The 27,882-nt window shown below is 37.7% G+C and overlaps 2 protein-coding genes across 4 annotated transcripts in view; both read left to right on the plus strand.

The window, feature by feature from the left end:
* Positions 1 to 3,571, plus strand: part of LOC124242109 (arylacetamide deacetylase-like) — a 17,690-nt gene extending 14,119 nt beyond the window's left edge. The window contains 2 exon segments of the mRNA XM_046666717.1: positions 1,107 to 1,427; positions 1,429 to 3,571. Coding sequence (XP_046522673.1) covers positions 1,107 to 1,427; positions 1,429 to 1,704 — 597 coding nt within the window. The 3' untranslated portion in view covers positions 1,705 to 3,571.
* Positions 1,202 to 27,882, plus strand: LOC124242074 (endogenous retrovirus group K member 5 Gag polyprotein). Of its 3 annotated transcripts, XM_046666626.1 has the most exons (6): positions 1,202 to 1,339; positions 3,610 to 3,750; positions 9,770 to 10,056; positions 20,393 to 20,541; positions 20,920 to 20,979; positions 24,673 to 27,882. In XM_046666626.1, the coding sequence occupies exon 6, from the start codon at positions 24,827 to 24,829 to the stop codon at positions 26,195 to 26,197; it is 1,371 nt and encodes a 456-aa protein (XP_046522582.1). In that variant the 5' UTR covers positions 1,202 to 1,339; positions 3,610 to 3,750; positions 9,770 to 10,056; positions 20,393 to 20,541; positions 20,920 to 20,979; positions 24,673 to 24,826; the 3' UTR covers positions 26,198 to 27,882. The 3 variants fall into 3 exon arrangements, with proteins under 3 accessions (XP_046522582.1, XP_046522591.1, XP_046522601.1); XM_046666635.1 differs by lacking the exon at positions 20,393 to 20,541; XM_046666645.1 differs by lacking the exons at positions 1,202 to 1,339; positions 3,610 to 3,750; positions 9,770 to 10,056 and having other exon boundaries at positions 19,593 to 20,541.

Raw genomic sequence — 27,882 nt, forward strand, 5'->3', positions numbered from 1 at the left:
AATTCTGACCCATAATTATTAGAAATCTGGATAAAGTATTCTGGAAAGCATCAATGAGCTAAGAAGATATGAAAAATTGCCAGGCCAAAGGTTTTTTTTTATACTTTTTGTTTTTGGAAAGGAAGATTGGCCCTGAGCTAACATTTGTTGCCAATCTTCCTCTTTTTGTTTCTCCCTAAAGCCCCAGTGCATAGTTGCATATCCTAGTTGTTAGCATTCTAGCTCTTCTATGTGGGATGCCACCACAGCATGGCTTGATGAGTGGTGTGTAGGTTGGTGCCCAGGATCCGAACTGGTGAACCCCAGGCCGTCAAAGCAGAGTGTGTGAACTTAACCACTCAGCCATGGAGCCAGTCCCCCGAAATGTTTAAAAAACTAGAAACAAAACCCTACAACAATAAACCCAGGACTCAATGACCTCTCCACCCTAAAGGCATATGCCAATCAAAAGGATTCTGTTCAATCAAGGTGAGCTCTGGAAGCTTTTCTCTGGGCTAGAGAGTTGAAGTCAAATTCCAGGGCCCTCCAAATATGGGGACACACATGCATCCAATTAACAGGAACATTTTACTACACCTCAAATATATGCATGTTAATTTGTAGATAAATTTGTCTTAATGCACTAGTGTAATTTGAATATTTAGAACACATAAATGTTAAAATGAATTAGACTTTTGCCCAAGATTCATCTGTTTAATGTCAGAGCCAAATTAGAATTCCTAGTTACATGATCTTTCCCTTAAATAGGAATGTCTGTTGGTATAATAATATATGTACGTAAACTTTTTGCTTAAAAAGAATCAGTTTCCTCTGATTGCCGTTCTTGGTCGGGAGAGTAGATCACAGAGCAGACGTCCTCTCTCCCACTCCCCATGAGGAAAGTTGTACACATCACTTGGTCTACATTCACGGTATTTAAGTATAGACACCCAATCTTAGATATAATATTGAAAATTGGAGAGTTTTTTGAGACATATTTCTTGTTGTTTTTGATTATCTTTTTGAGATTCTGAATTTACCTCATGTAAACCTATTGTTTTTAAATGAAAAAATATATTTCTAAATGAAAACTATTCTTTGAGCAACTTATGTTAAATTGTTTTCAGCTCCTAGATGACCCAGATGTCAAGATCAAACTCAGGACCCAGTCTTTAATGTATCCTGCCCTTCAGTCTCTTGATATGGACTTGCCATCATATCGGGAAAACGCACATTTTCCGCCTCTGTCCAGATCATTCGGGGTCAGGATCTTGAGTGAATACTTTACCACAGACAGATCACTTGAAAAAGCCATGCTCTTCAATCAGCACGTACCAGTGGAATCAAGCCATCTGTTCCAGTATGTTAATTGGAGTTCTTTGCTCCCTGAGAAGTTTAAGAAAGGGCAATTTTATAACAGTCCAACTCTTGGTAGCTCTCAGTTGGCTAAAAAAATATCCAGGGTTTCTAGACGTGAGGGCATCCCCCTTGTTGGCTGATGACAGAAAGTTGCATCGTTTACCCTTGACCTACATCATCACCTGTCAGCATGACGTGTTAAGGGACGATGGATTCATGTATGCCTCCCGACTTCGGAACGCTGGAGTTAGGGTGACCCATAACCACGTTGAGGACGGATTCCACGGAATACTTTCCTATCATGAATTTAAAATTGGACATAGAACACAAAATCAGTATTTGAACTGGCTAAGTGAAAATCTGTAGTAAAAATCTGAGCAGTGGTTCATAAAAATACACAAACCTCAAGATAGGAAACAAATTAGTGAGAATCAAAGGGTGTTTGAATTGCTGTGTATCCGCGTGACCTTTCTAAGTTCCTCATAGCTATAGCGTTGTTGGTTTATTTTTTTAACTCAGCGGTTTCTCCTCTATTCCTTATTCTGTGTTGTTTATTCACTTCTATACCTTAGAAAATATCTACTTTCCCACATATTTTTTTCTTGCTATTGTTACTCCTTTTTTCTATCTCTAATTTACAGCCCTAGTTTTTTGATTGCCTGGTAATATTGCTGTTGAGAAGACAGTTTTGAACAAACTTGTCTGGCTCGTGAAGTCCCAGAACTTCAATTAGTGCGATGTGGAGCCTCCAGATGCCTCCTGGTGGGCACTAACATGAGTTGTGTGCTAACTCTTCTTCAAAGCGTTTGCCTCAGTATAATGTCTAGCACTATAAAATTCACTTCTTAATGCAAACCTGTGCTACGAAACAAAAATAATGCCAGTGATCTCTCAGGTACTTTAGGGAAAAGCAGCTCTATTCTTGTGAGCAATTAGGAACACTGAAGTGGGAGGCGGTACCTCCACATGTAGCAGTGATGAGTGGAGCTGAGGACATGGAAGAAATAATAAAACTGAATTGAATAATTTGAATCTCTGAAAGTTCTTATGTCCATATGGGCATAGTAGAGGGAAAACTAAGATTAAATTGGTGTGTTCTTGGACTATCTTAGACAGTTTGGGCTGGTAAAACACAATACTAGAGTGGTGGCTTATAAACAACAGAAATTTATTTCTCACGGTTCTGGATGCTCAGGGTGTCAGCATAGACAAGTTCCAATGAGAGCAGTCTTCTGGGTTGCAGACTGCCAGCTTTTCACTGTACCTCACATGGCAGAAGGCAGGAAGAGGAAGCAAGCTCTCTCATGACTCTTATGAGGCCACTAATCCTTTTCATAAGGGCTCTACCTTCATGACCTCATCTAATCTTAATTACCTCCCATGGGTCCACCTCCTAATACCACCACATGAGAAGGCAGGGCTTCAACATATGAAATGTGGGGAGACACAAACCTTCCGTCTATGGCATGTCTATGGAGAATAGACTGTAGCAGCCACATGTTACGCAACGTTTGATAATTCTGAGGAAGCACTGAGGAAGGCAGCTCAGGGCTTCTCACGGTCACCAGAAATCAAGGCTATTGTCAGACAGAAAAAGGTGTTGTTTGGGGGATGGGAGAATCACAAACTTTCATTTCTATTTTTATTAGGAAAAACAGTAGCATTCCTGGAAGTCCCACCCAATATGTTTCTCATTTTATGTCTCATTTGACAGAATTTCATTTCCACGTGGACACCCTTAGCTGCCAAGGTTGCTTGAGGAGTCAGATTTTTTAACCTGTGCACATCATCCTGAACAAAATTAGTATTCTTTCAAGTAAAATAATAAGTGAGGAATGGATAGGCAACTAGCAGATAGGCCACAGATTCCATAGGAATAAGTGGCGTAAATTACTTGTGGAAAATACATAGGAATGTTTGGGGTCATATATTACATGGGATGGAGGTACAAATGAATCGTATCTGTGGTTCCCAATGGAACATCATTGGGATATTTGCGTATTGTAATGTTTGTATATTCAGTTAGTTGAACAGGGCTTTCCTTTTTCCTTTTTTACTTGCGTCTCTATGTCCCACTCCTTTACCTCCTTCAATCACCTACCCATCAATCAAAATAATCTGTGTTAATTTCCATGTGTGGACATAGTCTTAATTTGAAATAGGAAGCTTCATTTAAATATGGACACGAGTCATGAAACAAAATAGCTTGTTAAAGCTATGCACATAATAATGATGCAATGACCTGATATTAATTGGACTGTGTTTTTCCAGAATTCCTGCCTGAAGATACAGTAGAGGGCGGGAGCACTAACTAACACAGCAACAGCAACGGAAGAATTCCCTGTTCTTCACCTACAGGTTAAATTTCTGGTACAAAAGTCGATCCAGATCCCTACTTTTGGTTTCTACAAGGTAAAAAAGATGAATAATTATAGGCATCCCCACCTCACCAGGAGGCTTCTTGCCAGACTGTTCTCTCTCCTGACAGCCTCCTGTATCATGGTGACCAACTATATCACCAATGACTCTTCCATTATGTAGTCATCTCCTGGCCTCTGAGTACTGGCTCTTGTGTCTCAAAGATTTCACCTTTCAGCTCACTGTTACTATCTCTAATATTACAACTGGGGATCAAAATCGGGATGGATGATACAACTAGAGACATAGACTTTAAGTTGTTTGACTTGCACCTCCCCCGCAACGATCTTGTCCTCCATTCTGCACAAACCATTTGCCCTTATGATCTTCCTTAGACCTCATTACTGACAAAAACTCAGTAACAAATAGGGTAACTGTCACCTGCTGTCTTTTCAGGTCACTCCCACTAATACTCCCAATTTCCACAATACTCCAATTTTACAATTCCTCATTCTGCTCTTATTTTTTAATTTTCTTCCCTACTCAGATTAAGTTCTACAGTCAGTCATTATAATCAGTTCCTTGCACACACCGCCTGCCCCGCCCCCCCAGCTTCCATCTGTCTCTTCTTCTCAGTCACATTTTCTGCACTATCCTTGTTCCCTGATCTCTTCTCAGTGGAATGTTTCTAGTCTCAGGACTCATGACTTTCAATGATATATAAGCTGAAACCCCAACTCACATCTCCAGCCTGGGTCTTCTTGACTCCAGATTAGTATCTACCCATTTGCATACTTGAAATCTCCAGTTGAATTTAAATAAACACCTCAAACTCAAATTTCTGATCTTCTCTCAAATAACTACCAATCTTCATCTCTCTCATTTCTGTAAATGGCAACTCCATATTTCCAGTTATTCAGGCTAAAACAAACAAAAACAAAACAAATGAACAAGAAACACATCTCTATCTTTGGTTCCTTTCTTTCGGTCACAGATATTATTGAATCCTCTCAGCCAAAATAAATCCCTGTATTTGATCCTTTTTTATTCTTGTTTCATTGCTGACACCTTGACCTAATGGACTCTTAATTTTCACTGGGAATAGTCCGATAGAATTCTAACTGATCTCTCGTCTTTCACCCTGTGCCCTTCAAGTCAATGTGCAACATGTCAAGCAGAATGATCTTTGTGAAATGAAAGATCATGTTACTCCTCTATTCAAGGCCCCCCAAGGTCTTCTCAGCTCAATAAGACTGAAAGCACTGACCACTAACCACTCTAACTCCTCTGGCCTCTGAGTTCATCAAACATCCCAGGAGGCTCCAACCTCATCATGAAGGTTCTGCTATCTCTGTGTATTCAATGCTCCTTCCTTAGATACTCACATGACTCACTCTCTTACCTCCCTAAATGTTGCTTTGTAAACTCCACAACAACCACCAAAATAATGAGATATTGCTAATAAGCCTTAAGTGAAGGCAAAAGAGAATCATAGAAATACTCAATTCAAAATAAGGCTGGAAAAGAGGAAAATGGTACAAAGAACACATGGGATAAGTAGAAATCAAATAGCAAGATGTAAGCCAAACCTGATCAATGATTACATAAAATGTAAATGGCCTATACATCAAATTAAAAGTGAAAGATTGTCAGACTGGATTAAAGTGAAAGCTCCATCTGCAATCTAAGAAAAATCCCCTTTAAATTAATAACTTAGATTAAAAGTAAAAAGATTGACTAAGACATACCATACATCTTGTATTCATAGGAAATCTGGAGTGGCCGTATTAATATCAGATAAAGTAACTATCAGAACAAGGAACAAAATCAAGGAAAAAGAGAATATTTCAAAGATAAAGAGGTCAATTCATCAAGAAAACAAAAGCATCTTGAATGTGTATATACCCAGTGGCAGAAATTCAAAGTGAGGGAAGCAAAGAGTGATGAAATTAAAAGGAGAAATGGCAAATCCATAGTTATAACTGAAGATTTCAAAACTCCTCTCTCAGTAATTGATAGAACAAGTAGGGAGTGTCGATACAAGTAATCAATAACCAATCTATGGATAATAAGAAAGATACTTAATGAGCTAATGTGAGGACTAGTCCCTTCTCCAGGGAAGAAAGCACTCTGGGCAAATGTAGTTTACAGCATGGTTTTATACCATTTCAGAACAAAGAACATCCATCAAGCATGACAGGAACACAATTTCTTTTTCCCCCCAAAGTCACAAGGAGAGGTTTTGCTGAAGTTTAGCTCGTTCACAGAAGGTCAACTTGACCTTGGTTCTCTGGGAAGAAAAGCTTATCTTTAAAGAAATACTGGTATTGGCGTCAGATAGGGAGACATTACATCCCTATCTTTAAAGAGTGCATCCTTTGCTTTGGGAAAATGTTTGAAGCAGATGTACAATGCACATTTGGTGAGCCATAAGTCAGGCCGCTCTGGGAAAAACAAGTTTTAGACTAAATCAGATTTAAACCAGAATGGCTTCTCCATATACCTCCATATGTGAAAACTTATTATCATTCTTATTATTTTCATCAGGAGCAAATTATAAGTTCTTGAATAATACCACCATCCAACTTGACCTAAATGATATCTATAGAACACTCCACCCAACAACTGGAGCATAGACATTGTTTTCAAATATCTATGGAACGTTCACCAAGATAAACCACAAGGTGTACTGACTCATACAAGTCTCCTCGCCGCTTTTAGTTTTGTGTCAATATATATTAATTAAGCATAGGCTTGGGAGTGTTAGGTGCCAAAAGATTACCAATAATCAGCAGGTTTTAAAGACCCGAAAATGAGAATGAGAATACTATATATTTCAGATATTTAGTTTAGAGAACCAGAAGCATATGCGGCTTGTAGCTACTGAAGAGTAGATTCATTATCAACTTTGTAATAAGCCTGGACATGCTGTTCTCGAGTCGTGTTTAGTAACGATTCTAAAGGACATTACACAGTGGAACCTGGATACAAGCATCATTATCAGTCTGTCAGTATATAATCTTGTAGTGACAGGACATTGTATACAAGCCACCTGGGATATATTTGATGCAAAATTCAGCATGACAAACAAAAACATAGTGGCCTATATAAGAGGTTTCCATACTTCAGGATTTAATGAACCATTAAGATAAAAAAGGGGTGAGGGGAAATGAAATGAGGTTTCAAGGTTTTAATTTTGCCAAAAATAAAAAGGAAATTCCAAAGAAGGAAAGAAAGAAAAGAAAAACAAAAATCCAAAGTGTTATCTAATACTAATTGAAAAAGGAAAGCTCTTTTTAACACTAAAGATGTAGGGTTTTTCTAATCTCTGAAATTAAAAAATAAGCTTATAAAAAGCTTATATTCAATTTTGTCTTCAATGGTGCAGCAGCTAAGATGTCTAAAGAAAACCTTTAGGTACACACAGCTCCAACTGCTCAATGAAATATGTAATGAATTTTTATAAATCATGAATGGGTTGGGTGAAAAGTTGAGGAATGTTCAGTGGCAAAAATGTTAAGAAAGTGCAAACCCAGATTCTTACCTGAGATTTCTCCCTGACAGTGTAAGTGACACAGTGAGTATCGCACGTCTAAGGCGATCAGGTGGCCTTATGTGGTGGGAGCTGTGTGCACGATAGCCCAGTAATAGGTGAGCCATCTTCTTTCATCAGGTAGTTTTTGAATCTATAATCCTGTTTTAAAATGTAGGTTTTATTACTATTCAGGTATGGCGAGGCAAACAGATCTGGAGACTACTGCCATTGGAAAGGTAGCTTGTTACGTATGCCAAGAGGAGGGGACACACCACCCCATGGGGGACTGCATGGGGAAGCACCGGGATTGGTCAGGATGCAGAGGGAGCAGGAGGAAATGTGGGCAAGAACCTTTTTTTGTGGTTTCCGTGGGAAGGCACAGGCAAGATAAACAGGAATAGGATCCGCTAGTTTGAATAATTTCAGTGGGCTCTCAGGAATAGTGGCTGTCTTAGCTGTCTGACACCTGGTCCTAGGGTGACTAGGACAAAGGAGTAATGGACCAAGGAGGCTGTGGGATATGGGTTCTGCACTGGTGGGATTGCGTGTGAAAGGTGTGCCAAAGGTGATTTGGTTGCTTATCTCTGGGCATCAGCTGACCCGGCCAAGGGCAGTCCTTCCCTGCTTAGCAAGACCTCAGATGTTGACAGACTAAAGTATAGAAAATAAAAAGACATCATTAATATAAACCCCAAAGCCACTGGGTAGCAACACGGGAATTTTATCAGAGACTCTGTCTGCACTTGTCCAAGTAGCAGACACCTCCCAAATTGTCCAGGCATGGACTACAGAAACTTTTAAAACACTTCCAAATACATAGAAATTATATTTCAAAAGTCTCCTTAACTTCTGAAAAAATAAGTTATTAAAATGAAACTTGCAAAATAGAAAATAAAATCTCTCATTCTCTCTATATACATGTATATATGTGGAAAGGTAGATATATAGATATATGGGCATATACTAAATATCATCCAATCTCGAGGATAAACCTGTTGTATTGAAAGGAAACTTCACAGTCTCATATACCTATAACAATATGTAAAAAAAATAGGCTCAAATTTACACTCAAGATGTTAGAAAAAATAACATAAACCCAAAGAAATCAGAAAGAAAATTATTAAATTTTAAAAATATCTAAATAAATAAAATTTGCAGAGTTAATTAATGAAATTTCTGGGTCTCTCTAGGTCAATAAGATTGATGAACCTAATCAACCTGTTATCCTAACTGAGAAGAAAAAAATGCACCAAATAAGAAAGGATAAATGAAAAAACACAAACACAAAAGAAATTTGTGACTTGGTTTGCTCAATAGAGACAATAAAGTTTTAAAATTGGAAAATAGATATTTTTAGCAAAATAAACATGAATCTAAAATGTATTTTCTATCTAAAAAGGTACATTACCAACCCAAAAATTTAAAAAGAATTTTGACCATGATCAGGTTACTGCCTTTCCCACCACAAAAAAGCAGTGTTCTGGGGTGGCCTAGAGCAGAAAATCCACCAAAACATAAACACGCAATTCCAGGGAACATTTCTGTCTCCACTTTATGAAATAATTCTAGCAAAACTAGAATGACAGTAGGAAATGAGAAAACTACAGATGCATTTCACTCAGGCATAGCAATGAAATATTCTAAAAGCAAAGAGAACACATTAGCAGATTATAAGACTAATACATTATGACTAAGAAGTTTTATATAAGGAATGAAAGGATTGTCAATATTTTTATTAGCAATAACATGGAAAATCATATGCATATCTCTAAATATAAGAAATACAAAAATTAATATTCACTTTTTAATTTTTATGTAATTTTAATAGAAGGGTATTTTCATGGCTAAATATAAGGATTATAATCCAAAATTAGTTTCATGCTAATCTCTATTAAAGTTAAATAGAAATCGTGAATATCCATTATTACTTTTACTATATTTTATTGTTCTGGATAGATACTATCCATCTCCATTCCACAAGAAAATAAGATTTAAAAGACGAAACAATTGGAAAGGACTTAAATTATGATTATTTCAAATAATGAATAAATTAAGATAATCAAATAAGAAGCTACTAAAATAGAAATTAAGAAGGGTGGCAGTTAGGAAATTTAATAAATGAAAATTGGTATATTTCATATAAACAAAAAACCACCAGTTAGAATAAAAGTTAGAAAATATTTACCAGTCTTCTCTTTTCTCTTCCTGTTAAGCCCCGTGTCCGTGGGCCCCTCTCTCTCCTTTGCCATCCCCTCCCTCAGTGCTGTCCCGCAGTGAGCAGTGTGCACCTCTTACTGTCTCTTCACTTTAGCGAGTTCTGTGATTTACTACGACTCATACAGAATTGTCACCCTTGGGCGTCCCTTCTCTTTTGGGGTAAGGGTGGGTAGTCATACCTCAATCTTCTGCCTTTCATTTCCTTCTCTCTTCTGGGTGGTTTTTCCAGATATGTCTCTCCTGCATCCCACTCTGTAGAGATTTGAGGCAAGAGCTTGAGAAATGATTGCTCTAATTTGTTGCTTACTCTTCTATTTACAGGTAATTTGACGTTTGAGGTTGTGTAGTTTTACTTGTTCTTGTTGAACTGTGTAGTTTTTTGGGAAGATGTTTCCTGAGACGTAAATTTTTTTGGTCACCAATATCCCTGACTACTTGGAACACTAACAATTGAAAATTAGAACATAAAGGATGGTTTTAACAACATACTAAATCCAGTGGAAGTGAATATTAGAGGACTAAAAGAGATCCAAAGAAGTGGACTGCATCACAGACTGAGAGAAAGATGTGGAAGATTTGAGAAATTAAATACACGGAGAACGAAGACAGTAAGTACTGGCGGCTAATTTGCGATCCTTGCCCTAATGCATAGTATATGGTTAGGGCATATTTAAATTTATTTTTCCATGAGCTGCTAGTTCATAATCTTTCTCTATTTTTCTATTAAGTCATTGCTATTTTTATTATTAATATGTAGGAATGTGATATATAGTAAAGGAAATTAATCCTTTGTTGCTAGATGAGCTGTCACTTTCTTTTGAGATAGTCATTTGTCTTTTGACAAAATTTGTCTGCATTCTGTAAAATTTGATGTGCTATTATTTTAAAATCAATTTCAAGTTTTATTGCATGGTGATAATACATAATCTAATATGTCAAAATGCTTTAAAAATGGTGAATTTTTAGTATGCAAACTATATTTCAATAAAGCAGTTATTTTAAAAGTGGCATCAAAAAACCATGACATATTTAGAGATAAATTTAGCAAAACATGTCCGAGACATGTTCACAGACAAACGAAAGCTTTTCTATGAGAAATTGAACATGTCCTAAATGAATGGAGTGCAATAACGTGCTCACTGTTCTGAAGATTCGAGGCTGTTGAGATGTCAGTTCTGTAAATTTACCGTCATCCAAGTCTAGCTCCCCAGAGGCTTTAAGTTAGTTTTTTAAAGGAAATGTCATGTTTATTCTAAAACACGTATAGAAATAAAATGGATATCAAAAAACTATTTTTTAAAGGGAAAATATTTAGAGACCTTACAGTCCATGATTTCAAGAAAAATAAAGCTACTATAATCAAGGTAGTATGGTATTTCAATAAGGGTAGGCAAATAGATAATAAAATAGATTCCAGAAATTAACCCATACATGTACGGTCAATTTTGGAGACAAAGTTGCCAAAGTAATTCAGTTCCAAAAGTATAATAAATTTTTTAATGGTGCTTAATCATTTGAATATCCATTTAAAAAAATGCTTACCCCTGACCCTTACTGCACACCTATACAACACAAAAATTAACTCAAAATAAATCAGGAATTTAAATATAAAAATCTAAAACTTTAAAATTTCTAGAAAAAACACAAGAGAAAAATCTTTGTGCACTTTATTTAGGCAAAGATTTCTTAGACAAAACGTGGGACAGAAAAAGTCACCGGACATAAAAGGAAAACAGATAAATTGGATTTTATCAAAATTCAAACCCTTTACTTCTTGAAAGACACTATATAGAGAACTAAGATGAAGGGAAATTACTTGCAAAATATGTGTGCTAATGCACTTGGGTCCAGCGTACATAAAGAGCTTTTACAATTCTATAACAAGAAAAAAAATATCTGAGGAAAGAAATGGATGGAATATTTGAGCAGCTACTTCACTGAAGAAGATATATGAATGGCCAGTAGGCACATGAAATAAATTCAACATTGTTAATCGTTGATAAATAGTTTATCCATTTCTTATAAAGCTAAACAGAGCTTATTAGATGGCCCAGAAATTGCATTTCCAAAAAAATATGAAAATACATATCCTCATAAATACATACATATATGTTCAAGACAGTTTTAGTTGTTATGGTCAAAAGCTGAAAACAATCCAGCTGTTCATCTCCTGGGGAATAGATGAACTGCCACATCCGTGCGATGGAATGCTGCCGAAGGGTGCGAAGGAGCAGAAACCAACATCTGTGACAACGTGCAACCACTTGCAACAACACGGGGCATTCTCAAAAGCACAATGCTAAGTGAAAGAAGTCAAATAAAAAAGAATACATACCGTGTGATTCCATTTATATCTGAAACTCTGGAAAAGGCAAAGCAATGGGACAGGAAGCCGATGAGTGGTTGCCACCGGCTGTAGGTTGAGAGAGAAGACAACTCCAGTGACTGTTAGAATGCTGTACGCGTTTGTCAAACTTGAACTCTACCTTTTGAATTGACGAATTTTACTGTATGTAAATTTGACCTCAATAAAGCTACTTTTTCAAAAAAAAAATGACGGGACACCAAGAGAGGGAAAAAAATAGTGACTATGCAACACGTTTGAGTATGTTTGAGGCAAAGGAAAGCAAAGGATTGCATGACAGACTTCAGGCTCCCCGTGTCAACAGAGACAACATAACATAGAATCGTAATCAGGTGTGGACTTTATCTTACTGAAGTGTGTAAGTAAACTTTATCTTCTTGAAGAATGGAAAGCATTTATTCCTAAAAAGAATAATATCCATTATGCTAATATGTAGATCTACGAAAATAATCTGATCAGTACAACTTTCCAAATGCATAATTGCTATCTTTTAGATTCTGAAATGCTATCATTAAGCCAATCTATTTTAAAGGAAAATTTGTTAAACGTCACAGAAACTTTAGATTAGCATTTATAGTGAAGAGAAAATAAATGTTTTACATAGTTTTCAAACTTAAATCTAAGTTTATTCAAATAAAATAAAATAAAAAATTTTGTTTCTCAACAAAACCCTTTATTTTTTGAACAGGACTACATTTTACCTGGACTGTTGTGTCACATAAGCCATCAGTGCACTGCAGTGTCTGGTGTGCGCATTGTTTCAGTACGACACAAAAACACGATCTAGGCAGTGTCCAAAGATTGATTTAGTACAAATTATTTTTTCTAAACACTGATGTTGCACTGTCTTGTGTTTATTTGAATATTTTCTGAAGGAACTAGAACTTACAGTGATATTTTTGTAAATCTTACTTGGTAATTACATTGAACTACTTATTGTTATTTTGATTACAATTCTGTGATTTTTCTAGTATGAAAAAATAAATTGGACACATTTTAACACCTGAAGTGAACTCATACCACTGATATAGAGTCAAATGGAAATGCATAAGCTGGTGCAATTCCTGGGACCGTCACACAAAGAAGAAACTGGAAGAAGGTGTGTTGCAAACTTTGCAGGAGGCGATAGCACTTTTCTGTAGCAGAGCAAAACGAGAGGGTGTTTGTCTGTTGGACAAAACAAACTTGGATAATATCAGCAGAAATATTTAGCAAATGCATAATTTTAAGAAGTTCCTTTTCAAGAGTCAAGAAAGAATCAATACAATTATTCACCTGAAATCAGAATTAAATATTCAACCAAATTTTTGTAAGTGAGTTTTAACATGACCTGAACTTACAACTTTGGCCTACTATAAAATAGTCTGCATTTTTATGCAAAAAAGAAAACCATTTTTAGATGGAGAGATGGCTAAAACTATGTATTTACATAAACAGCATGTATATAATACATATAATATATATGTATTACTTATTACAGTTATGGAGTTTGTGTTAGAGGATTATGAGGTAAAGACTAAAAGTGATAGTTTAAAAGAAGTGAAATATCTTCGTTTAAGCCACCAAACAATTACATGTAGAATACAAAACTTTTGTAATAATACCAAATGTCAGTTGATTAAAAATTTGAAAAATTCCAGCACTTTGTTTTCGTTTTAGGTGAGTTGTGTGACATGAGACACATCACTTCCCGATGAATACTTTGGGTATGTTCTGTCTCAGAAAAACTCCACATTTGTCAATTTGTGATCAAAAATATTGAACTTATGGCATAGACATATTTGAATATTTTACATCCATCAAAGAATAATTTTAACTAGACATGAAAAAATTATCATGACAGAAAGTGCTGCAGTTATGTGAGGTCAAGTTTCTAGACCTACCAGAATTTTAAAACAAGAGACTAATATTCCCCACGTGATACACACTGAAAAGATTTGACTCAGCTTTCTGAAGACAACTATGAAAAGCGCCACAGATCCTATTTTTAAAATCGTTCACTATATATGTGGAAATGTTATGAATCATTGCCAATTTACGGATCTATTGCAAGAAATAGAATACAATGATTTTAATCATCTCATGTTCTTTGAAAATGCTTGTTGTTGAGTGATTGAAGAGTTTTGCAAAGACTCACTGTACTGTTAATTCCAAATCAAGATTTTCTTGAAATGAAAAGAATGTTTGCCAAGTGTGCAATTATCACGTGCAAAGAATAACAGTGTGACTTGTTTCTCTCTTATGAATGAGCTAATTTTGAAACTCCAAGTAAAGAAAAGCTTACTTGTGACCTAGCTAGAAAGGTACAAAATTTTGTACCGAAATTCATTTTTTTCATAATAAAAATCAGTGAAAGTGATTTTCACATTTTTCTAAGAGGAATCAATATCCAGAAGATGTTAATACACAATATTTGAAGAACATGCAATAGATATTGACAAATTTAGAGTTGCTTTTCAATTTACTCACCACTCCTTTGAATTTAGTGTTAATTATATTGAGTTCACACAAGAGTTATTGAATTTTCTTAACTTGGGCAGATACAGTTTTGAATACACTTTTGCTCAAAAGGCCAATCAATTTTAAAAGATAAACCAATTTCGTCAATATAGATGAATATAAACATTAAAGGACAATGATTTTTCTTTTTTTTGAGGAAGATCAGCCCCTAACTAACATCTGCTGCCAATCCTCCTCTTTTTGCTAAGGAAGACTGGCCCTGAGCTAACATCCGTGCCCATCTTCCTCTACTTTATATGTGGGATGCCTACCACAGCATGGCTTGCCAAGTGGTGCCATGTCCACACCTGGGATCCGAACCAGCAAACCCGGGGCCGCCAAAGTGGAACATGTGAACTTAACTGCTGCGCCACTGGGGTGGCCCCAAAGGAAAATGATTTTTTGATATTCAATTCAGTTATTGAAAAAGTTTTGTGTGCTTATGAAAATTTGGGTATGTGATTCTACAGTTTCAATCAATTTTATAAAGGTTTAGTACAAAAATATCTTATTTTTATATTGATTATTATATATTAGTAAAATTAATTGAAGCTATTTTTACATTTTATTGAGGTTATGCTAGAAAGTTGACTGTTTATACTAGAAAGTTATACTAGAAAGTTTAAAATTCCATATGGCTTGCATGGTGGCTCCTATTTTCTGATGGACAGCAGTGATATAGATGATTCTTAACTTGTTTTCCTTGTGGATGCAATTTATTAGAAAGTTTACTTTAGCATATTTTATTTTTTTCTTTAAACTAGTCATAAGTAATGTGTGTACATTTTGTTGGAAGGCATGTAGAAGTTTCAAGTAAATTAGTTATCTTTGGCTAGGAAGAGACAATTGGGAGTATATATATATATATATATATATACATATATATTTTTTTTTTTTTTGATGAGGACGATTGGCCCTGAGCTAACATCTGTTGCCAATCCTCTCTTTTTGCTTGAGGAAGATGGTTGCTGAGCTAACATCTGTGCCCATCTTCCCCTATTTTGTGTGTGGGATGCTGCCACAAAATGTCTTGATGAGCGGTGTGTAGGTCCACACTGGGGATCCAAACTTGTGAACCCCGGCCCACCAAAGCCGAGCATGCAAACTCAACCACTGCACCACCGGGCCGGTCCCGATGGGAGTATATTTTAAATGTTAACTTACATATTTAGAAATATCCTAATGTACATTTTACTGTCCTGTTTCTAATTGAATGTCTCATTATATGTGTAGTTACAACTCACTATTAGAAGAGATACTAAAAAGAAGGCAAACATTTAAAAAGAGCTTTAAATCCCTTGTCTGCGAGAGAGGCATCGTAATTCCCTAACAGCTAAAGGCAAATTTATTCATTAAGCGAACATGTGCTAGAAGGCCACTACACACCAGCCTCTGGGTTGGGATTGGGTTCACAGCCAGGAGACAAGCTCTCAATGTTAAGCCTCTGTTGAGAGAGAGAAAAAGAGGGGGAATAATTAAAACACGGCATGTGCTGTGATCGAGATTTGCCTGTAAATGTGCAGGCTCACGGGTTAGACTTGAGCCTGTTTTGCTGCTCTCTCCAGAGCATAGGGAGTAACTCATATTGCAAACCCCACTGCACTTGCAATATTTCTGAAGCCACCAAGCTTGCCATTGTGAGAGAATCGCAAAGAAAAGTGAGGACATAGCTGTTTCTTTGCCCGTGTGCTGGCAAAGTCTTGGCACTCAGAGGCTGAAGGATGACAGAGCTGAAAATCTTGACTGTGGGAGAGAAGTTCCCCAAAATTCTTCTGCCCTCCCTGACCCACAGCTGTGCGGGCCAGTCCATGAAGGAAGTAGTCAACTTGTCCACTTCCTACTCCACAGTTGTCTCCTGCTTCCTGTCACACGGCCGGTGGCCCTGCCAGGTTGGGGCAGTACATTGCAATATTAATAATTGCCTGATTTTGAAGGGCTTATGTGTATGTGCATGCATCATGATTTATGTCAGCGTTTGCCTGTGTCTTTCTGCAGCAATAAATGTCGCTTCAGTTAAGTCCCTTTGGTCCATCAACAACTAATGACAGCCCATCTGATAAATAGATTGCTTGGAGTCGAGCTATTTTTCCCAGATGGGGTGAGAAGATTGAAGGGAGGAAATGCAAACACCTTCTTAAGGGATTTCTCTCTCTCTGAGATCTTTTGCAATAGCCGCGATGATATTTCAAGGTCATGAGCAGATTTCTGCGTCCTTGGAAAGAAAGATAGGTATTACTTGAAAAGCTGAGATGAATTTGGTGAGAATCATACACTCTCAAGTCACAGTCATTTTCTAAGCATGTGAGAAAAGCCTTAATTTGCTATTGGAAACATATTTAAATCTTAACACTGAATTGGGTCACAGAATATAAGATCCTAAATTTTAGTTATTATTTAAATTTTAAAAGCATTTCTGTGAACATTTTGGAAACATTCGCAGCAGCAAGATTGGAAGTCACACACATCTCCTGCCTGGGTGAAACTTCCTTTGAATATGAGTGAAACTGAATATCAGAAAAGTCAGGAATCTGGTTCACCAACAAGCTCTTATGTCACTATTTTTACAGGGTTGTGTCTGGTGCTCTGATGTACCATTATTTTTATTTCCTTTTTTTCTTCTCTAGTACACAGATTCATGTAAGAGAAAAATGTCCTTTTCCTGGTGAGCAGTATTCTTTCCTTTCTTGTCCATGCACCATGCTCCTCTCAACTCAATACCTGCTCATAGGTGAGGAGAAGAGTACCCATGGCTCACTCCCGAAAGCCTGACTTGCTTGAATCTTACCTAGTGCGTACTATCTGAAAGGGAGGGTGTGAGCTTGGGGACAGTGGGGGGCGGGGGGAAATCAACAAAAACTTTTTCATCTCTGTGTAAAAGCTGCATTCCTTTAATTTCTAGATTTTCACTTAGCGTGCATTATCCCTTTTCTCCATTTTTTAACAGATGAATAATCCACCAGCAGTCAAAGAGAAGAAGGTTTTGATTCTCATTGGTCATTATGCCTTTTTTCTACTACGCTGTCTGCACTGTGCAATCTTGGCCTTTGCTATGTGGCCACCCAATTTGCAGGAGCAGTTCTTAGGGTCCACGCATTAAATTGCCGCACTTGACATTTCAATCCAGCAGTTTAGGCAACAACGACGGGTAAAATTTTTTTAAATGAGGGGTGGGTTAATTCAGATTCATCTGGGCATGAATTTTAATTACGTTAATAATAATAATGTATACAGTGATACTAATAGTAGTTATAACATTACCGTTTATTGAGGACCTCCTAGATGCCCAGAGCTATGCTTCATTCTTTGCATTCATTCATAGTTTAATTCAAACAGCAACCCTATTAGATAGGAATTAACATGCCTTTGTCATAAAATTATTGCATCGAGTGGTCTAAGAACTTTCCCTTTGATCCTACACCTAGTAATTATGTGTTTCAATTACCTCATCTTCGAAATAGTAAGCAGAATATAGACTTACCATATTTTTTAAACAATATATACCTTTATTACATAGGCTTTGATTGGACAGAAGAGGGTTTATTTAGTTTTCTGTACCTCGACCTTACTCAGAACTCCAGCTTCTTGATCTCTAGCACATGGCAAACTCGATTGCACTGGGACTGAACTGGCCTCAGGGTGGTGGATGCAGGAGTGCACCTGCTGGAATTCTAGCTGCAGTCCACTGGTCTCGGCATCCTTTCTTCTCATTGCTCTTGAGCTCCTCCCTTCCTTCTTGGGATTCTGTTAATGAAACATAGAGACTGGTTAGATAGAATTCACTAGGGCTTCTAGCTCGGGCAGAGAGAGTCATCAAGAAGACTACCTGCTCAAAATTGCACTATTTTGAAGAGAAAGACACACACAAACACAAGATTGGGGAGAATCCTGAAAAAACTTCCCTTGTGGTGTAACCTTGGGAAGGGGACAGCAGCTTCTCCAGAAGAGTGACAGAAGTCGAGCAGGACCCTACCCTTGTTCTCTCTTGTGTGAAATGAAACCTTAATAAGCAGGTGAGAAGGGTGACAAGGCAGTTGTCCTTTGGGCTTTGGTGAAGACATTGCAGCTGTCAGAGGGGACAAAAGCAGCAACAGCAGCAAGAACAACCACTTTCTGTATGGGGAGGGGCAGTATTTAAAATGAGAGCAGCACAGTTAAGAAAATAATCTTTTTTTTTTTCAGCTTTATTGAAGATAATTGACAAATAAAATTGTAAGAGGTTTAAAGTATGCAATGTGATGATTTGGTGCACGTATACATTGTGAAATGATTTCCCATATGGAGTTAATTAACACGTCCATCACCTCGTAGACTTAGATATTTATTTTTGGTGAGAACATTTAAGCTTTACTCTCTTAGCAAATCTTAATTCTATAGAACAGTGTTGTCAACTATAGCCACCATGTTTTACATTAGATCCTCAGACTTTATTCGTCTGATAGCTGAAAGTTTGTACCCTTTTACCAACCTCTCCCTATTTCCTTCAACCCTCAGCTCCTGGCAACCACTTTTCTATTCTGTTTCTCTGAGGTTGACTTTTTAAAAACAATAGATCACACATATAAGTGATAGAGTAAAGTGTCTGTCTTTCTCCGTCTGGCTTATTTCATTCAGCATAATGTCCTCCAGGGTCAACCATGTTGTTGCAAATGACAGGATCTCCTTCTTTTTTAAGGCTGAATCATGTTCCACTATATGTGTATATTTCACATTTTCTTGATCCATTCATTTGTTTACAGACACTTTGGTTGTTTCCGTACCTTGGCTGTTGTGAATAATGCTGCAGTAAACATGGGAGGACAGATATCTTGACAACGGTCCTGGCAATGGTTTTTTGGATTTCACACCAAAAGCAAATGCAACAAAAGCAATAATGAACAAATGGGACTACACCAAACTAAAAAGCTTCTGCACAGCAAAGGAAAGCATCAACAAAATGAAAGGGCAGCCTATGGAATGGGAGAAGATATTTGCAAACCACATATCCAATAAGGGGTTAATACCCCAAAAATACAAGGGCTTCATTCAACTCAATAGCAAAAAACCAAATACCTCTATTAAAAAATTGGCAAAGGGTCTAAATAAACATTTTTCCAATAAAGACATACAAATGACCTACAAGTACATGAAAAAATGCTCAACATCACTAACTACCAGGGAAATGCAAATCAAAACCACAATGAGATATCACTTCACATCTGTCAAGATGGCTGCTATCAAAAAAAGACAAGAAATAACAAGTGTTAGTGAAGATGTGGAGAAAAGAGTACTCTTGCTTACTGCCGGTGGGAATGTAAATTGGCGTAGACACTATGGAAAAGAGCATGGAGATTCCTCAAGAAATTAAAAAGAAAAAAGAAAAGAAATCTGAATAATGAAGTTTAATTTTCACATATCTATTTTTATCTGAGAAAGGTTTGCTTTTTGATAAGAAAATGATAGCCCACAATTTCTATTACTTACATTTATTAGTGTGACATCACACATTTTCACTCTAATGTTCTTTGAAGTATATTTTAAAAAGAAGCTGTCTTGAGTAAGGAAAAACAAAGGGAGAAAGAATAGAGAGAAATGTGATAAGTGATATTCAAACATTTTCTGCTGGGCCTTAAGCTGCCATTTATTCCTGTCCACTGCTTCTCCCTACTGTCAAATAATAAAACAAAGACTATCTGGTTTTTGGTTTTTTTTTAATGCTGAGTTAAATGCCAGGCAAAGTAGACTCATCGGACAAGAAATTCACTGAGTAATTTCCTGAGGAGGAAAAGCAGACATTTTTAAGTACTTAGAAGTGAAGGGACATGGTTCCCAATGGCTGTGGTAGTTAAGAATTGAATACTAGCTGTCCATGTAGCACAGATGAGTCCATATGTCTGTACACAACTGGTTAAAACAAGTTCCAGTGATCATAGACAGGAAAGACTCTTCAGTTAGATTCAGGTCAAGGTACTTAACATTCGTGATTCTTTAAGAGCATTAGTGCCAGAAGAGCGGAGGTGAAACAAACATTGTTTTGATTCTCTCTTGGGCAAGTGCTGCTGTAAATTAAAATTTTTCCTTTATACCACCCACCCTCCCTGCAGGAATTCCCTTGATAACACAGAAAAAGGTGGTTATCCAAATTCTTTTTCTTGCTTTTCTGGAAAGCAGAACAGTGACAAAGAAAAAAGTATTCTTCTATTCAAGTCAGCAGAACCAGCTTAAGGACACATCTAGGATGTTTTTATTTCTGGTATGTTTCATTGGAGTTAACAACATATCAATTGGGGTTATGTATTAACCAAGATAGAACTGGAAAGAACAAGAGGTTACATATTAAGCTGAGAAATGCACTTTAAAAGTTGGACTTAGAACCTGTGCTGCAATGCCTTTCATCTTACGAGATCCTTTAGCCGGCTCCAGTCTACCAAACCAGGGACCTTTCTTAAACTTGACACAAAGTTACCTTTGCAAGTTCTCCATTATTCACTCTGAACTACTCCAGTCACTTAAGATATTCAATTTGCATGCAATTATATGGCTTTTCTTAAAGATATATTAAAGATAAAGATACATCATTAAAATATATCAAAACTTTTTTAATGAATCTCTTTGCTTGTCTCTCTTCTAGGGGGAATGTACTGCTACTGTATTTTCCAGAACCTTTGAGAATTAACATATTCTTCTCCAGGTTGGTGTTCAACAGATATTTGCCCAGTGACTATCTGAAGATACAATATATGGAGAAAAGAACACACACACACACACACACACACACACACACACGTTCTTTTACATAACCCATTTGTTATGTGTATAAATAAACCATAGTTTATTTAATCAAGCCTATTTAGGTGGAAACTTTTGTTGTTTTTAGTGCTTTGTTATTAGAAACAACAAAATGATATCACACGAATAACGTTTAGAGGCAGTTTTGTCTATGATAAACCCATGAGGTAGAATTGTTAGACCAATTAATTATTGCAGAATTGCCCTGTGATAATTTTCCTCTCTTACCAACATGGCATGGGAATATCTGTGTCTTGTCAGCTTCTTAGCAAAGTGTGTTGTGATTTTTCTGGATTTTGTTTTTCCAGTGTAAGTAATAAATTGTATCATAGTACAATTTTATTTTATGTTTCTCATATTAAGGGTAAGTCTTATAATCTTTTACGTTTAAGAGCCATTAGCATTTCTTCTCTTTGAACTATCTGAAAAGAAAGCTCCTTAGGCCCAATTTTTAATTGGGCTTTTGTTCTTTTTTATTTCTTTTTATACTAGGGGGATTAGGACTTTGTGAAAGGAAGTGCAAGTTTTGTTCCCAGCTTGTCTTTTGTCTTTAATACAATAAATTGGCCATGATGAGGTATTTCTTATTATTCTTCATGCTTTAAAAATTATAATTTATCAATATTTAAATTATAGCTTCTAGACTTCGATGAATAGTTAGAAAGGTGTTCCCCAAGACTGTAGGCGAATTCACTCAGAGCCTCTGCCAGTACCTCCCTGGCTTCCTGTTTGCATTTACATCCTTGTTCCAACTGGAATTTATGTTGATAAATAGTGAGAGATATAGTTTAAACTTTACTGCTTCCAGTACCATTTCTTTTAAAGTCCATAGTGATTTGAGTCCAATACAAAAGATTCATGCAAGTCAAGCCTCTAGGAAGGAGCCAAAAGGAAATGCCTCCTACAACATGCACTAAAATATATTAGATAAAGATAACACGGTGACTAGTGCAGTGCTCTAAGAAAAAGGGTGCTGGTGCATTCCATAGAGAGGGGCCACATTCCCTTAAACACACAACAGGTGGCCAAAAATGAGAGCAAAAATGGCAGTCCAGGGCACCATACTCAAGAAGGCTGGAAAACTGTGTCAGGAGCCCACCATGAACCCAAGTCCTGGAATTTTTTTTCTTACATTTAAAGGTTCACTTGCATTGGATGGAGTATTCACCCTGTCTGGGAATGTCTATGACTTCCAAACTTTCAGCTGTGATAAAGGTCCCAAAATTGTCCAGGAAAATGCTTTTGGAAATTAAATGATAACTAAATCTAGATTTTGTGTGACTCTAATGGATGCCAGTGATTAATTATGCTTCCAGTAAGCAAATCAAGGCTTTTCTCAAGAACTTGGGAAAATATTCAAGTTTTGATTATTTTTATGATTCTTGCCAAATTCATCTCTGCTTCTCAGTAAACACTTTCTTCTCATTCTGAGAGTCTTGGAATCTGCTGACAAACTTGGAACATCAGGTTTTGGTATCTCTGATGTTATGGACATTGAAGAGTTCTAATTGAATAGAGATACACCAAATTTGAGGTACTTCATCTTGGGCAAATAGCTCGAGTGAAAAAAGTATAATTTATGAAATGTACTCTTGTTGGAGATTGGAGAACAAGGAGGCCCCCTAAGAAAGCTACCTTTATTGTTATCCTGAGAATCTGTGTAGAAACCACATCATGGGGACTTGTCAATGAGTGTCTGAGCATCCAAGGACAGCAGTCCATTCTTTCTTCATATAAATATTAACATTCTCATCACCAAACATGAAAAATATATGGCCCATAACAAGAAGAAAATTTTATCCAAAGAAATAGACTCAGGAATGAATTAGCAGATATTTAATATAAAACAGCTATTATTAATACGACCAAGGATTTCATTAAAAAGGAAAAATAACGAGGATAGAAATGAAAGCTATAAAAAGCAACCAAGTGGAAATTCTAGAGCTGAGAAGCAAAACATCTGAAATGGAAATTTCAGCGTAATAATAAAAAGCAGATTAAACTCTGCAGAAGGAAATATTAGTGATTTTGAAAACAGAAAAAAATAAACTGTCAATCTCAAGTAAAAAGATTCCAATTCTAAAGGGAAGGGAATATTAAACATGGATCTTGAGTTTGATCTTGGCATCTGGGTCTTCTAAGAGCTGAAAAACCAATTAGAATATGTTGCTTAAATAAATCACTTTAATTTAAAAAATAAAATAACCACAACACAAAAAGCTATTCTAAAACTTAAAATCCCTAAAAATAAAATGTACACATCTCAATAAAAATCATAATATTAAATAACTTTTCATACTAGATGTTCATAAATTAAATGTAAGTTTTAATTTCCAAAACAAACAAAAAAATCAATACCAATCTCCCCAAAAAATGTGAAGGAGGATCTTTTTTTTTTTTAAGATTTTATTTTTCCTTCTTCTGCCCAAAACCCCCCAGTACATAGTTGCATATTTTAGTTGTGGGTCCTTCTAGTTGTGGCATGTGGGATGCTGTCTCAGCATGGCCTGATGAGCGGTGCCAGGTCCATGCCCAGGATCTGAACCAGCAAAACCCTGGGCCATGGAAGCAGGCACGCAAACTTAACCACTCAGCCACAGGGCTGGCACAAGGATCTTTGATTATAATGTGAATTTCATACTTATGTAACTCGGGCTTACAATCTGAGGTATTGCATATATTTGATCCTCTTTCTTGCTATTAAGAATATGTTAGATATCAACGAGACTTGAGATATGGGAAAATGCTATTTCTTTTTTTAGCTCTGATGCTAAAGAGATGTTAGATCTTGGATAAATCTAGATCATGTGAAACAATTAATTTTTAATTTTGGGGGGCATTTCTCTGTCTTTTCTAGGTATAGTCCCTTTCTTTTTCCAGGAACAGTAGAATTTTACAGTTTTCTTCAAGCTAATTTTCCTGTGATGTGCTTCTGCTATTGGGACAAAATGATTATGGTACCAGTCAGAAAATATACACCTATTAGCCTATGATTTTTTTTATATAGTGATGTTTGGGTAAATTACTTACAATTTTCAGACTTTGAAAAGGTTGTCTCTTTCCAAACACTACCACGTTTATCTTGCATATGTCTGAAGCACTGGCATACTCAAGAAGAGTCAAACTGATTAGCAGACAAAATTGGTCGTAGTCTCTTATCGGTTAGAGCACTGGCCAGGATCAGGTACAATTTTAAATAGAAGTTGTAGCCTCCCCTGATGCGGGAAGGGTTAATAATCACTGGAAAAGGCTTGCCAACAAACTGTGACCCAGAGGTGAGAAGGCCGGTTAGCCAATGACGGGTAAGACCTCCACGGGGAGGCAACCTAAGCTAGGCATGGTCACCTGGGGGCACAGATGGAGACACGATATGGGGAGCAGGAGGGGCCGTTGCCTAGGAGGCCTTGCATGCTTCTAGACAAAAAAATACGAGCACAGCAATAACATGATAATATCAAAACAGAGGCCGAGGGAGGGCTCCTTGAGAAATCACTAAGAATCTTGGCATCCGCTAATTACATTGTCCAGAACACCTGTGTATGTTTAACAGCTGTAAGCTATGTATATATTGAAACGCTGGTTAGAATAACCTCAGAGTGGCCATCAGCCTTCTCCGCATCTATCCTGATGTGTACATTGGATTGCGACACCGACATGTGGTGACCCTGACGTGATCCAAGATCGGCGGCATTATTGGTGAGTAACGATATTGGGGAATTTCAACTGCCTTTCGGCGGTCCGCCGTGAGAATGATGGGCCAACAATTGAGGACCCAGCAGAAATTATACTTTAAGACACTTCAGCGGCTGCTGAAGGTGATTTCAGTTTCGGTTTCTCCCGCCGAGTTACAGAAGCTGTTGCTAGCAATATCTACACATTGCCCCTGGTTCCCTGAGGATGGTACCTTGGACATTGAGCTATGGGAAAGGGCTCGCAAGGCACTAAAGTCTCGCTTTGAGCATGGCCTTTTAAAGTATGTACATACCTTAACGACTTGGGGAACAGTACGTACTGCGCTGTTCCCTTTGTTGGATCTATCGGATGAGGAAAAATCGGCCTCTTCACCTGAGCGCCCTTCAGGCAAAGCTGAGGAGGCGCCGACACTGCCTCCTCCGCCTTGCTCGCCACCAAGAGACTCTTTTAAAAGGGCCGTTAGTAAATCTCAGACAAATTTTGAACAAACGTCCTCAGACAATGACGCTTTACCATTCCCCCCTCCTTTAGAGAGGCGTTTCGCCTTCAAGAACCCTCCTGTCTTGCCTACTGCTCCTCCTTGTACTCCACCCGCCCCGTATGTTGATTCCAGGCAGTATAGTGTGGTTCATAATTGCCTTCGGGAAGGATTAAACAGTGGAGATCCTGATGTTTTCCCCTGTGCCTTCCCCGTAATGGTCAATCGTGGGCGAAGAGAACTTCCTTTTTGGGTGTTTAAGGAGCTGAAAAAGAGCATTAGAGAGAATGCAGGGCAGTCACCTTTCACTGTTGGGATGACAGAGGCACTGGGAGCTGGTTATAGTATGCTACCCTGTGATTGGCTTTTGCTCGCAAAGACTCTTTTGTCGCATGCTGAATATACTCTTTTCAGGTCTGAGTATAATGAAATATCTGTATCCCAATCTATGGATAATCTGTCTTTAAACCCCCTCTCCCAATCAGTGCCGACATGTTACGGGGTGGGGGTCGGCCAATATGCGACGCCTCAAGCACAGGGTGAGGCAAATGGAATGTTTCATAGACAATGTTCAGAGGTGGCATTAGCAGCCTGGAAGGCAATTCCCCCTTCAGGGGCAGACAGAGCCACCAATTCCTTTGTGAATGTCCGACAAGGGCCAAACGAGCCATACATAGAATTTATTGACCGTCTCCAGCAGGCAATTGAGAGACAAATAGCTCATCCTGAAGCAGCTCAAATTATCCTGTTGAAAATAGCCTTTGAAAATGCTAATGCTGATTGCCAGTCTGCTATGTCTCACCTTAAAGGGAGAATTCATACTTTAGGGGATATGCTGCGAGCCTGTCAGGAAGTAGGAACTCAGTCATGTGGCCAAAGTAATGGCGGCAGAGTTTTCGCAGCTGCCCAAAGGTGCTTTTTGATAATGCCTGGTTTAAGTGTGGCATAACAATGGACACCGTGCAAAACAATGCAAGTCCGGTCCAAAAGATATCCCTGGTAAAGGAGGGCCAGCCGATATTAAAACGCCGCCTTCTAAACCATGTCTTTGGTGTTGAAGGGGATTCTATTAGGTGAATCAATGTTGCTCTAAAATTAACGTAGATGGTAATCTAATCAACCGTGACTTGGCGTCGGGAAACTCGAAATGGGGCACACTCCCCACAGCCCCGAAAAACCAAGTTTGGGGAGCTCTCAATCAGCAGGCCGACTCTATGTGAATGATTTCGTGGCGGCCTCCTCAGGAAGTGCCGGAGTGGATCTCATGGCCTCAGAGACAGTTGTCATAGATTGTGCTGACAAAACCTTTCTTGTTCCTACCAATGTATGGGGACCTTTACAATCAGGATATTTTGGGTTATTAATGGGACGCTCTAGCTCAGCTTTGAAGGGCTTAAACATCATTCCCGGGGTAATTGATGATGACTATCAAGGTGAAATAAAAATCGTGGTCCGTTCATCTAGTTATTATGTGATAGAAGCTTTGACGAGGATAGCTCAGTTAATATTAATACCTTACTTGTCCCCTGCTCACGCCTCCGCTGCCAAGAGGGGTGCCAGTGGCTTCGGCCACACTGGCGATGGTGCTTTTTGGATACTGTTATTAACATTAAATCAGCCCATTCTTACAGTATACATACAGGAGATTCCCTGTGAAGGGCTCCTGGATACTGGGACCAATAAAACCATTAGAGCCTTGCCCACTTGGCCTCCCCATTGGCCTAAAATCAAAACTCTGCATCTGTACAAGATGTAGGGGGGCTTATGATGCTTGAGGGAAGTGATCTCGTACTCAAAGTCAGAGGACCCGAAAACAGAATTGCCTTACTTACACCCTACATTCTTCCAACTCCATACTCCCTATGGAGGTGAGATTTGCTTTCTCAATGGAAATTATCTCTAAACTTTAAGCCTTTTTCCTAGGGGCCGCTGATGTTATTAACATTCCTCCCATACCTATTCAATGGAAAACAACTACGCCTGTATGGATAGATCAATGGCCCCTTCCAAAAGAAAAATTACAGGCTTTAAAGATGCTAGTAGAGGTACAACTAAAATTAGGCCATATTGAACCCTCAACTAGTCCCTGGAACACTCCAGTATTTGTGATAAAAAAGAAATCTGGAAAATGGAGATTACTCCAGGACTTGAGGGCAATTAATGCTGTCATGCAACCTATGGCGGCTTTACAGAAGGGATTGCCAAACCCTTCTTTAATACCTGAGAATTGGCAAATTGTTGTTATTGACATTAGAGACTGTTTCTTTTCTCTACCTTTGTGCGCTGCTGAGAGGGAAAAGTTTGCATTCACTGTCCCAGTTTATAACAATCAAGAGGTCCCTCAGAGATATCAGTGGAAGGTCTTGCCTCAGGGCATGAAAAGCAGTCCTACCTGTCGACGAAAATAATCCATAACCAATCTATAAATGAAAATTTGGGTGAGTTTATTCTGAGCTTAAATTTTAGGATTATAACCCGGAAGAGTCTTTCCACACAGTAACAGACCACTAAGAAGTGGGAGTACACAGGGTGGTTATATACCCTCAAAGAGGGTGTTTCACATATGATTGAAATGTCCCTCCCACAATAGTCACAAGATTGCCCTGTCGGCACAGCACTTGATGGACACAGCAG

Source organism: Equus quagga, chromosome 1, assembly GCF_021613505.1.
Source record: "Equus quagga isolate Etosha38 chromosome 1, UCLA_HA_Equagga_1.0, whole genome shotgun sequence".
In the NCBI taxonomy this organism is placed as follows: Eukaryota; Metazoa; Chordata; class Mammalia; order Perissodactyla; family Equidae; genus Equus; species Equus quagga.